The sequence below is a fragment of the Galeopterus variegatus genome, unplaced genomic scaffold (assembly GCF_000696425.1).
Source record: "Galeopterus variegatus unplaced genomic scaffold, G_variegatus-3.0.2 Scaffold437, whole genome shotgun sequence".
In the NCBI taxonomy this organism is placed as follows: Eukaryota; Metazoa; Chordata; class Mammalia; order Dermoptera; family Cynocephalidae; genus Galeopterus; species Galeopterus variegatus.
This window is the reverse complement of record NW_007726548.1, coordinates 409820-422347: the sequence shown is the minus strand read 5'-3', so window position 1 is coordinate 422347 and position 12528 is coordinate 409820. Positions and strand designations below refer to the sequence as shown.

At 43.9% G+C, this 12528-nt stretch overlaps 2 protein-coding genes and 1 pseudogene across 2 annotated transcripts in view; 1 reads left to right on the top strand and 2 right to left on the bottom strand.

The window, feature by feature from the left end:
• The window catches only part of PRPF4 (pre-mRNA processing factor 4), a 20263-nt gene extending 14795 nt beyond the window's left edge, over positions 1–5468 (top strand). Inside the window, exons 9-14 of the mRNA XM_008568755.1 lie at positions 459–582; positions 2227–2316; positions 4025–4147; positions 4255–4362; positions 4454–4572; positions 5099–5468. Of these exons, the coding sequence (XP_008566977.1) occupies positions 459–582; positions 2227–2316; positions 4025–4147; positions 4255–4362; positions 4454–4572; positions 5099–5292 (758 nt within the window). The 3' untranslated portion in view covers positions 5293–5468. The remainder of the gene's footprint in view (positions 1–458; positions 583–2226; positions 2317–4024; positions 4148–4254; positions 4363–4453; positions 4573–5098) is intronic.
• A 3755-nt stretch (positions 5469–9223) lies between these two features.
• On the bottom strand, positions 9224–10265 carry RNF183 (ring finger protein 183). The gene has a single exon (XM_008568747.1). The coding sequence runs from the start codon at positions 10263–10265 to the stop codon at positions 9687–9689; it is 579 nt and encodes a 192-aa protein (XP_008566969.1). The 3' UTR covers positions 9224–9686.
• A 1571-nt stretch (positions 10266–11836) lies between these two features.
• On the bottom strand, positions 11837–12172 carry LOC103587275 (annotated as a pseudogene).
• Positions 12173–12528: the final 356 nt, after the last annotated feature.

Here is a 12528-nt window from a genome sequence, read left to right as displayed (position 1 = left end):
GACCTGCAACGGGATCGCAACCCTCGGTGTTGCCCCCCGCGCCTCGCTCAGCCAGTGAGCGGGAACCGGTCTGTATGTGGGATCCGAACCCTCGGCGGGAGCGCCTCCGCGCTTCCCAAGCGGCGCACTAGTGCAGTGCGCCACCGGCCGGCCCCAAGAACAAAGTTTTTTTGTTTTCCTTTTTTAATGTAATTTAAATATTAGTTTAAATTAAAATAGTTCATTTTTTTGATAGTCGAATAGTCACTTTAATACTCTGTATGTCCACATATTCCCTAGTATATATGAGGGGGTCTTCAAAAAGCTTATGGAAAGATTTATATCATCTTTTAATTCTATTTTTCCATAAACTTTTGAAGTACCGTTGTACTTATCTGTATTATTCATCATAGTCTGTATTTGCACCTAGCTTGTAAAGGGTGGGAACCCGTTAACTTTTATCTTTTATACTCCTTTAGGCCATAACACAAATGTAGGAGCAATTGTATTCCATCCCAAATCCACTGTCTCCTTGGACCAAAAAGATGTCAACCTGGCTTCTTGTGCTGCTGATGGTTCTGTGAAGCTTTGGAGCCTTGACAGGTAAATACTATTGTTCTGAAGTTCTTATTGCCATCACTAAAGTAGGTAGTTGATTGGTTGGCCCTGAGGATCTCAGGGCTAAAAATCTGACACTCAACCCCAGAGATCTCTGAGAGTCAATGTAATTTAGTGTGAAAATATAATGGAAGATTAATTGCTTATACGCTTTCTCACCAGAGGAGTTGTGCCAGGTTTTTCTTACCTATTAACTTTGAATCTTGATTTTTGCCTCTAGCATAGTGGCCCCTGTTACCTAGCTCTAGTTATTCTGGAAAGATCCAACCTATCTCCTACTGGTAGGTTAATGTTAGAGAAATGCACTATGGTAGATTGACTTAAGATAATATTTTTGGCATCCCATCGGTTCTTAGCAAACAGCCACAGGGGAGAGGAAAATGAGGTTCTGTCTAGCAGTATTGCCAAGGAGGTAACTTCTCCTCCCAACAGTGTCATCCTTTGCCTGGAATGTATTTTCCAGCTCCAGCTGATTTATTTAAGCTGATTTATTTTAATCTTTGTGACTTGTTTTCCCCCAAAATTTTGGAAGTACCTTGTTGGCTAAAAGACATCTGAATTCACTTGCTTAGTTTTCTTTCTTTCTTTAGGAGAATACATGAAGGTTTTCATTTCAGAATTTTTAAAGAGCTAATTAGTGTTTCCACTCTTTGCTAGACAGGGTCTCATCTATGCACACTGTATGCAAGTTTTAATTGGCTTTGGTAATACTTAGCAATATTTATTCCCCTAGGACATTGGTTAGTTCTGTGTATGTACATTGACAAAGTTCCCTTTTTAATTGCCCTCTTTAGGGTTTATGTTTATTTCCTTTCTCTGGTTTCAGATCTTTTTTCTGTGGTTGCTGGGTAGCAGAATTTAATGGCTACAAAGAAGAGACTAAGCCTCTATTTAGGAGTTCTTTTTTCCATTCAGATCCTTGAACAGGCTAAAATTTGAGACAGATTTATCTGTAAATCCACTTGTACCAAAACTGTTTGATTTCCTTTGGGCCGGCCCCGTGGCGCACTGCTACAGTGCGCCACTGGGGAGCGAGGTGGCGCTCCTGCCGAGGGTTCGGATCCCACATACAGACCGGTTCCCGCTCACTGGCTGAGCGCGGTGCTGGCACAACGATCCCATTGCCGGTCCCGGTCCGGTATGGGCGCGACACTGAGGGTTGCGATCCGTTGCCGGACAGGAAAAAAGACAAAAAAAAAAAACTGTTTGATTTCCGTATCCTTACATCTCTACCAAAATGTGTTTTCTTTTTAAAATCTGGGCATTACTTTGGTGCAGAGTGACTACTTTGCTTATCAGGCAAAATTATCTTTTATTCTTCTCTAATTCTAAATGGTATAGCATTAAGAGTTTATTAACACAATGAAATGAAATAGAAAAACAATGTTTATTGAAGTGCTATGGGTACTCTTGTGCTTGTGAGCACATGAAATAGTCCCAAATCTTTTAATACCTTGGGAAGTGGCTTAAATTATTGTTAGCCCTAAAGTTTTAACAAATTACAAGTGTAGTTACAATTTAGCTCCTCAAATTATACAGAATGGGTACATCTGCACAACAATTAATAAATTCAGTGAATTTTACATGACTATAAAATAGTTTACTTAAATATGTTTGGTTCCTTTTCAGTGATGAACCTGTGGCAGATATTGAAGGCCATACAGTGCGTGTGGCTCGGGTAATGTGGCATCCATCAGGACGTTTCCTGGGCACCACCTGGTAAGCCATCCTCTTCTTTTTCTCTCTGTACAGGCCTGTGGTATCTTGTTAACCCTTTATGGCTATCTGCCAGGTAAATTTTTAGAGTATAGATCTTCAAGTTGGATTTTCTTGGGCCGTAGTGAGTCAGAATCAGAAGAGAGTGTTTAATATAGTTAGGGCTGAGTGTATTTGCCTTCTAAATTGGAGTTAATCTGAAATTTTAAAATCACAATTGCCAAAAAAGTAGAATTTTCACTCTTTCTTCTCTTTCTTATAGTTTGTCTGCCAACAAATTGGTCTCCCTTTCTGGTTCTATAATTCAGTGAGACCAGAATCTGTTAAGGAACTTTTTCATTGAAGTATAGTTTACATACAGTGTAAGGGATTTATTTAAAGTGTACAATTCAATGAGTCTCGACAAATACCACCCATGTGACCCACACCCCTGTTAATATAAAGAACATTTTCATCACCCCAGAAAGTCCCCTCATGCCTCTTCCCAGTCAACTAGCCCTTCCAAAGCAACCACTGAGCTGATTTCTGTCACCATAAATTAATTTTCTGTATTCACACCGTATGAATTCATCTGTGTCTGGCTTCTTTCACTCAGTGTAACATTTTTATTTGTTTTTGTTTGTTTGGTGTTTGCAGCTGGCTGGTAAGGGGATCAGTGAAACATTTTTAAGATTTATTCATGTTGCTGCTTGTGTCAGTGGTTCCTTTTTATTGCTGAGGAGTAGTCTGTTGTATAACTATGCCATAGTTTATTTATCCTGCTGATGGACACTTGGGCGGTTTCTAGGTTTTGCTAGTCAGAATAAGCTGCTATAAATATTGTTATACAAGGCTTTTTGCGGACATGTATTTTTCTTTCCTTTCTCTTGAACAAATACCTAAGGTACAATTGCTAGGTCATAGGATAGATACATATTTAACTCTTTTAAAACTTCCATGTGCTTTCCCAAAGTGGTTATACTATTTACATTCCCACAGTTCTTGTTTCTTCACATCCTTGCCAACATTTGGTGTTGTCAATCTTAGTATTTTGTGCAGTATAGCCAGTGCATAGTGTTATCTCATGGTTTTAATTCTTATTACCCTGACAACTATTGGCGTTGAGTACTTTATCATATTTATTGACCATTTGCATATCCTCTTTTGTGCAATGTTTAAGTCCTTTGTGCATTTTTTTTATTGTTTGTCTTTTTTTGTCTTTATTTGTATCGAAGCAGCTTTCCCTTCCTTATTGAAATTGCTTTGGCACCCTTGTTGAAAGTCATTTGACCATGTATGTGTGGGTCTATTTCTGTACTCTCTATTGTGTTCCATTGATCTGTTTGTCTATGATTGATTTTTGTATACCCAACATCCAATTTAGGGCCCAGTAAATGTATAAATTAAATGCTCGATTAATGAAGGGACATAACAATTGAATGGTGGAAGAAAGAAGGCAACAGAATCTTTGCTAAGCCATTCTTAGGGAATTCTGTTCTTAAAGTGGCCACAGGAGGTTTACAGCAAGTCCATCGTTTCCCTGTTAGCACCTAAGACACAGATATGCTTAGTTGTTGAGGCTTTGTTTATGCCAGAAAGGAATTTCTTATTAATGTGGTTGTATGGATAGTTTCAGAATCATAGATTAAGCTACAGTTATTTATAGTACCTTGTACATTGTAGAAACTGAAGAAATATCTGCTGGTTGATTGTTAATGTGATTTTATTTTAGCTATGACCGTTCATGGCGCTTATGGGATTTGGAAGCTCAAGAGGAGATTCTGCATCAGGAAGGCCACAGCATGGGTGTGTATGACATTGCCTTCCATCAAGATGGCTCTTTGGCTGGCACTGGGTAAGGCTTCTTCCACATAGCCGGGGCAGCTCAGTAGTCTCACCTATGTATGCCTCCTTTCATAAAGAACTGGATTCAGAGTATTCACTTACACATTATTTTATCAGGGGACTGGATGCATTTGGTCGAGTTTGGGACCTACGCACAGGACGTTGTATCATGTTCCTAGAAGGCCACCTGAAGGAAATCTATGGAATAAATTTCTCTCCCAATGGGTAAAATAAACTCATTGAGTGGTGCATGGAGAGGGTTCCTGGTCAGAAAGTATTCTTTGTTTCTGACTTTGCTATTATATCTGATCCACAGATACCACATTGCAACTGGCAGTGGCGACAACACCTGCAAAGTGTGGGATCTCCGGCAGCGGCGTTGCATCTACACCATCCCTGCCCATCAGAACTTAGTGACTGGTGTCAAGTTTGAGCGTGAGCTTTCCTCTTGTTTTAGGCCTAAACACCAAATAGACAGGGATTGTGCTTTCATGGAATACAGGCCAGGCTTTAGCTTAAGTTAGAAGTAGAAAGGGAGAGAAATTTGACCTGTTAATGGACCAAATTATAATTTCCTTCCCTTTGCCATACTCGTAGAGCTGTGGCAAAGCATGCTTATTGCTGCTCGATAGTAAGGAAGACTTCTGTGAATGCTTTACTTCATTTTTTTCCTCCATGAAAATTCTAAGCATTGAATCCTTAATATTATTTCAAACAGATTGTCTCTCAGGGAAAGAGCCGAAAGACCTTAATAATGTTATTTGCTCCCCTAAATCTGCCTAGGTTTTCCCCTTTTCCTAGAGATCTAGTAGGATTATATAATCAGTGTTGGGTTTTTCTTAATGTAGAAATACCCTCTTTTTTAAAATAGTATGTCTTTGCAGATTTTTGTGCTTTTGTTTTCTTACACTCTTTTGAATACTTGAATTCCTCAAGCAACTCCCCTTCTTTTCTATTGTAGCTATCCATGGGGACTTCTTGCTCACTGGTGCCTATGATAACACAGCCAAGATATGGACCCACCCAGGCTGGTCTCCACTGAAGACTCTGGCTGGCCACGAAGGCAAAGTGATGGGCCTAGACATTTCTTCCGATGGGCAGCTCATAGCCACTTGCTCATATGACAGGACCTTTAAGCTCTGGATGGCTGAATAGGCAAGACCACAGAAAAAGGACTCAAACCACAGGCTCTCCCTTAGTAGCCATTTTCCTCAAAAGAAAATAATTGATGTGTTTTGTTCTATCATGTTTCTGCCAATTATTATGTATAGACAGACCCTCAATAAAATTGGATTTCCATGACAGCCCACACTCCAGGCAGGCAGCCGGCACAGTACCTAGGTGATGGTGAACTTCTTTTTTTTTTTTTTTTTTTTTTTTTTTTTTTTTTTTTTTTTTTTTTTCCTTTTTGTCTTTTTCCGTGTCCGGCAACGGATCGCAACCCTCAGTGTCTTCCCCCGTACCAGACCGGTGACCGGCAACGGGATCGCAACCCTCGGTGTTGCTCCCGCACCTCGCCCAGCCAGTGAGCAGGAACCGGTCTGTATGTGGGATCCGAACCCTCGGCGGGAGCGCCACCACGCTTCCCAAGCGGCGCACTATAGCAGTGCGCCACCGGGCTGGCCCTGAACTTCTTTCACAGTTGAAATTTTAATTCTCATCTTCAGGCCCTGCCACGAACAGCGTAGACATCGTTTTTATTAACCTTGGTTCAAACGCCCTGTAGCCTCCCTCACAGCACTCAGGATTCTGACTGACTCCCATTTTTAATTCCTGAAACTTGACTTTCCATAACATGGTACATGCTTCAGGACTACATGTGACCCAGAGAGCAAGCTGGCTGGACTATACTCTGGAAACCCTTGAGTAGAGGCACAACTCACTGTGCATTGGTTAAATGGTGCCTGACAGCGAGCACCTTTACTCTCCCTTGAGAATGGGAGGTGAGGCAGCAGACCACAGCTATCCTGATCGTTACATATGTGGTGAAGATTTTACCTCTTCCTGCTGCGTTCACTTGGAATACTAATTGCATCAGGAAACTCAGAAATGAATATTTGCCTTGTCAGAAAATGTCTTCCAATTTACTTCGAAATTTGGCATCCTTCATGCTACCCTAAAGCAAGGCCATTGTGTCAGGATTCAAAGAAATTTTTAGAAAGCAAACGTCTCTATTATACAGCCTCCTTTGTGTTGGTTAATTAAAGGATGTACTTCATGTATTAAAGGCTACTTTATGTCAAAGTAACTGGGAAAAAGTTCTTAATGGGTATTCCTAAACATAAACCTTTTCTTTATTACACACTTGCTAAGAGTAAAAACTATCCTTTAAAGAATATTTTCTTTTTTATTTATGTGAGAATTATTTTCTATAGTTAAGCATTTTCTGAATCCCAGTCATTGGTCCGTGGAGGTCCCTTTTATTGGTTTGGGATATAACATCCCAAAAATGGATTACTCCAATTTATGTCTCCTTAATAAGCACGCTCTTAAATTTTTTAAAAATATTCCCAAGGTTGGGCCGGCCCGTGGCTCACTCGGGAGAATGTGGTGCTGATAACACCAAGGCCCCGGGTTTGGATCCCGCATAGGGATGGCCGGTTCGCTCACTGGCTGAGTGTGGTGCTGACAACACCAAGTCAAGGGTTAAGATCCCCTTACCGGTCATCTTTTAAAAAAAAAAAAAAATATTCCCAAGGTCAAGGGTTTGGATCTCTGTACTGCCCAGCTGCAAAAAATAAATAAGTAAATAATATAGAGTGCTGTTTGCATTGTGGACCAGACTACCAATGAGCTGTATCTGGGCTCTAATTTATTCATCAGTCATGCAGCAATTCCTTCACCTCTTTCCACCCATAATATACAGCCTCTGAACTCTGAAATTGCATAGTAAATTCACTCAAAGATATAGGAATTTGGGGCCGGCCCGGTGGCGCACTGGATAGTGCGCCGCTTGGGAAGCGCGGCAGCGCTCCCGCCCGAGGGTTCGGGTCCCACATACAGACCGGCTCCCGCTCACTGGCTGAGCGAGGCGCGGGGGCAACACCAAGGGTTGCAATCCCGTTGCCGGTCCCCGGTCCAGTACGGGGGCAACACTGAGGGTTGCGATCCGTTGCCGGACACGGAAAAAGACAAAAGACAAAAAAAAAAAAAGATATAGGAATTTGGAAGAGGAAAGGATTGCGTGTAGAAAATTAAAGCAGGATTTATATGGTGACCTCCCCTTTTCATTGCTGTTCCAGAGAGGTTGAGAATGCGTTTGTCTGCGTCTGTTCTGCCAACTATGAATGTGTGCTTCATAGCTAAATATACTGTCTTAAATGTGATTCCAATTATAACTAAGTAGTTGCATTTCCTATGTAATTGTTAAGCTTCTGAATTCTCAGGTCTACCACTGTTGTTTAAATATCAATGAGTTCTATTTCCTTCCTAGTTTGCCATGAAAAATTTTTTCCTTGTGCAAAATAATGAAAAACATTAGTGTATTAGCATATAATCTGGATATAGTGTACTAACAAAACGTTTTCAGATTCTCAAGTTTAAATCTTACTGTTAGTTCCATTAGACTTGTCTTTTTGTTTCTGTTTTATGGCGGTGGTTGTACAGGTTTTAGCATCCCTGACCTCTGAGCATAAATGCTCCCTAGGAGTATGGGACTGCCCCAAAGTTAGAACTACTGAAAGTAAAAATAGAAGATAGCATAATGTTAAGTGTATTTTTTCCTATCCAAAAACCTCAAAGTTAGTCTTTTCTTATCTGGATGGTGTATCAACCACTCCAAGAATATAAGATCTATTTTGACTGAAACGTCTCTGCCACTTACTAGCTGGCTGACCTTGAACAAGGTAGCTGAACTCACAGACCCTCAGTTTCTTATATAAAATGCGGATGAAGCTTACTTAACTTGGACCAGTAGGTCCTAGTGCAGAGGCAAGTTTTACTTCATGGGCTTCCGCCAGCTCCTCTCCTGTCTCCTGTCCCTCTTAGCTCAGAGAACATGCTGAGATCATTGCCTAACTTACCTGCCACAAAGTTAAAGAGCAAAGATGTGTAAGGAAATGAAGTCAGCAGGGAGTCCCAGCTGTGGTGTAATTATCTTTGATGGCGCAAACAGAGGTAGGTGCTAGTCCCCTGGTGGGATATGTAGGCAACTTTCCAATTTTGCGATGGGAGAATTTTTTCCTTCACATCGGAGCTTAAAGCTAAACATGAAATATATGTCCTGGCTATTTTGTAATATCTTGTACAGTAAGACCCCTATGGGGAATTTATAGAAGCTAGTTCTGTTAAACTCGTAATATTACTTAGAGCGAGTAAAACTGACTCAAGTTCTGACCTCTGAAAGGTTTTTCTACAAATTAAAAAAAAAAAATGTTACCTTTTCATAATCGTGATGGTGTTTTAACCACTTTGCGATTGTTTCAGAGCCCTGGGCTAACAGGCAAGATTAAAACTAGGGAAACGAATCAGGATTTTACTCACAGCAAGGTGGGCAACTTGTCAAACAGCGGCCCAATCATCCAAATTCTATCTAGTTCCCCGGTTCCTGGATTCTGTTGTGTAAAGTGAAAACCAGAGTTGCCCCTCCTCCTCCCCTCGCACCTCTTCTTGCCTGCTATGACCTGGGATGGGAGTTAAGGCTTTGTCTCTGTCCAGGGTTTCCGTTTGCCTCTTGAGGCCAGAATTACAGTGCTTGGGGGAGGGGAGTCAGAGCTCTACCCTGTATCCATTCTAATCAGGGCCTCCCCACCTACCGGGAGGAATAAAGACCTATATCTCCAAATCCCAGGTTTCTCTTAATCCACTGATCGTTGGCTTCTTTCACCATTAGACTTTTATGCTCCTAACACTCCATAAACTACACGCTGACAAGAGGTTGTCTGTCTTGTATAAGAAGCAGGTGAATGAGATGCCCTCCCTGCTGGGAAGGGCCATCTGCCATCCCTGGATAATCTTACCCTACTCTGCCCTTAGTTCTAGCACCCAGCTCAGCCCACTAAATGGTGGTAGAATGAATAAGTGAATGAATTAAATGCAGACCATTTTTGCTGCAGCCAGTGGTGAGACATCCAAAGAGAGAAAGCTGGAAAGGGAAGACAAACATATTTGCCCACAGAATTGAAATTCACTTTTCCAAATTTTTTAGCAACAACTAATAAGAGCAACTAAAAATGTGAACTGAGTTCAAAGCAGCTTTGGTGAGAAATGCAGCTTGCTATTTGGGCTAGTCAGGTTCCTGGATACCATTGTCCAGTCCTTTGGCACAACTTGCTGTGTAGCTCTGTAGTCACAGAACTGCTTCTCTGCCCTTCCATGACCCCACGGTTCATGCCCAGAGGTCTCTCCGCATCTCCCAGCCCTTCAGCTTTCTTTTTTTTCTTCTCATCATAGCAGGGCTCTCTCTGTTCCCAGAAGCAAACACATGGCCTAACTGATCCCTGGATTGTAAAATGGACAATACTATAAAGGAAAACAACATGAAATGATGCTCTGCGGTCCCCATACCCAGAACTCGCCATAGAAAGCTTCCTTATCCAGGAACAGCATGCTCAAACCACACCCCAAAGGAACTGCTTGGTCCAAAAGATGGAGAAGATGAGCAACAGAATGACACTGAGGATGACAGCCATCAGGTAGGCAAAGATCCGGAACTGAGGGTTGCGGAAACATTCCCTCAGAGAGTAGTGGCTGGGGATGGGGATGGGCATAGGCACAGTGGCAGAGGACATGTCCTGGGGAGGCCCAGTCTGGCTCCCAGGCTCGGGGCCTAGGTCCAGCGTGTAGACCTGAGGCTGGCGCAGTAAGTAGCGGCTGTTGGGCTGGTCCTTGAGACAGAGCTGATGGCCTTCCAGGATGACATGGTGCGGCTCCAGGTGGAGCAGGGTAAGCATGGCAGTGTCCGTGGGCAAGTCGGTGACGGGCTGCCCGGAGGCCAGTACAGTGGGCTGGCGACAGAGTGGGCACAGCAAGTGGCGCCGGGCAGGAGTCACCAGGCTGAGGTGGGCCAGGCATTCCAGGCAGAAGGAGTGACAGCAGTCCAGCACTTTGGGGGTATGGAACGTGTTGTTGAAGGGGTTCCAGCAGACAGGGCACTCAGTCTCAAGCTCCCGGCCCTGCTGCTGGGCCATCCTCCGACCACAGGCCGGGAGGCCTCACAGGAGACTCCTGGAAGAAAGAGGAAAGGAGCAAAGGAGCACCCATTAAGCTCTGTCCCTGCACTTGGACTTAGGTATTATCACCAACATTTACAGTGAAGAAACTTAGATTCAAAAGCTTTTGTTCCAGATCACCCGGATCCTAAGCCATCAAGTGAAGTCTAATGCTTCCGCAGCCTCCCCTCTATCAGGCTGAAGGCCTGAGCTACCCCCACCAACAGCGCCTGAATGAGATGGCTTTGGAGGAAACTGCACCCTGGGCTTTGGAGAAGGGCGAAAATGCTCCTTAGGCTCAATATGTTTGCCCTTGTCTGCCCTGAATGCAGGGGAAGGGAGAGTGAGCCACAGCCAGTGGTTTTTGCTAGGCAACAGATATTTCCTTCCCTGCTACCACAAATCCCTGACTAATGCAAAGATGGGCTTTGTGAATTCCCTGGTCTGTCCCTCCTCTGGGGACAAGTGCCAGTCCCTCTTTCCCTCCTCCCCTTGATCTGGCCAACCCTCCATAGCCCTTTTGCACAGGCCTCGGGCTGGCAAGGGAGCCCTTGGTAAAGCTTTTCTCCTTGACCTGGAAGCCTAGGAGAGGTCCCCTTGCCCAGGTTCCCCGAACAGCCCTTCCACAGCCTCTTCCCAGTACTCAGCCTTCCCTAGTTCCTCCTCCCTCCCTTTGTCCCGGGGAAACTTCAGGGCACCCACCTGGGCTTCCGTGAGCTCTAGGGTGGTCAGGCAGATTACTCTGAAGGGCATGAGGCTCCAGTCTCTCCTTCTCCTGAATCCACAAAGCTTTGGGAGACTGCTTTCTTGCCACCAACCCTAGAGCCTGTCTCCATGGCAGCACACACGCAGCACCTGGAGCTGCGAGGTGGCCCAGGCTGCAGCCTCTTGAGTGCACCTGCCTGGAGCCAAGGCCAGAGAGCTGCCTGGGTGGTGGGGTGGAGAGGTGGGGATCTAAGCTCTCCCCTCACTCCCTCTCCCGAGACATGGCAACCAATCAAACCTGGAAGCCAAGTATCTGCAAGATTGTAGGCAGTCCCTTGAAGACCTGGAATCCCTGCCTTGGAAAAGTAGGGGTGGCAATTTCCTCTTTCTAGGTGTGAAGAGAGTGAGTCTTCTGGGCTTCCTCTTACCTCAGCCCTCATTTTTTTTCTAAAATGGTTGGAACCTCCACCTCACACAAAGGGGTTGCCTGCCCCGCACTTCAATTGCTGTGAATCACCTACTTCACAGCCTAAAAATGCTCAATATCAGATTCAGCAAGCCCTCTTCTGTCCCCTTTTGATTTTTTTTGTGGGGGGAGGGAACTAAAAAGGACTTTATTTATCAAGGGCAGGAAGATGCAAACAATATAAAAATCAAAAGCTTATCTGGCATTTAACTAACTTTTCTTTCTCTGCTTGTTAAATGGGAGTTGGATTTTATTTGTATATTTTCTAAGGGTCCTGATCTGCCCGTGAAATCCTTATGCAGGGGGAGGTGTGGGCAGATTCCTTAAGCAGCCCTTTGAGAGGACTCCTGTCAGGGCGGGAGTCATTGCTCGATTCTGCCTACTTCTTTCCCTTCTGCTTCATGTATACTACAAAATAGTTGTTGCACACAATGGTGAGGCCTGCAATTAGTGAAAAGAAATTCTGGAAGCCCACTTTGCCATCTTGGCACTGGTCCAGGTCCTTCATTATTTTGTCCACTGCCAGAGGGTCTTTTTGATTTTCCAAAAATCCAGGGAACTCCTTTTCCATGAGTACTCTCAGATCCTCCTTTGTTAAGTAACCTTTATCCCCGGCAAATTTATGAAATGTAAACATCATGGTTTCCATGACATATTGCATTTGAGAGGGCAGTTTGATGAAGTCTTGGCTAAAGGTGCGGCAGGGACACAGCATGAGCTGGACTCAGGGTGAGCTGGACGCAGGAAGATCCGGACGAGCCGGATGCAGGGCGGTGACCCCTTTTGATCTTTTAATGTGCCCAAGTAGCTGCAACCAGAGTGTGCAAACCTTGTTGCCTTCTGCTTTGTTCTTAGAACATAGACGGCTGAGATCTTAGAGTCTGAGAGCTGGCCACCCCACTAACATTGGAGACTCAAATGGGAGAACTGGGGGGGAGGAGTGCTTCCATCCTGCTTCCCTATCTCAACCAGAAACACTTGGCCTTTATGTGTTTCTCATATCAGCCATCTGAATAATTTAAAGAGTTGAGCTGCTGGGGAGTAAATGTTTAAAAATGAGTTCTCATACTG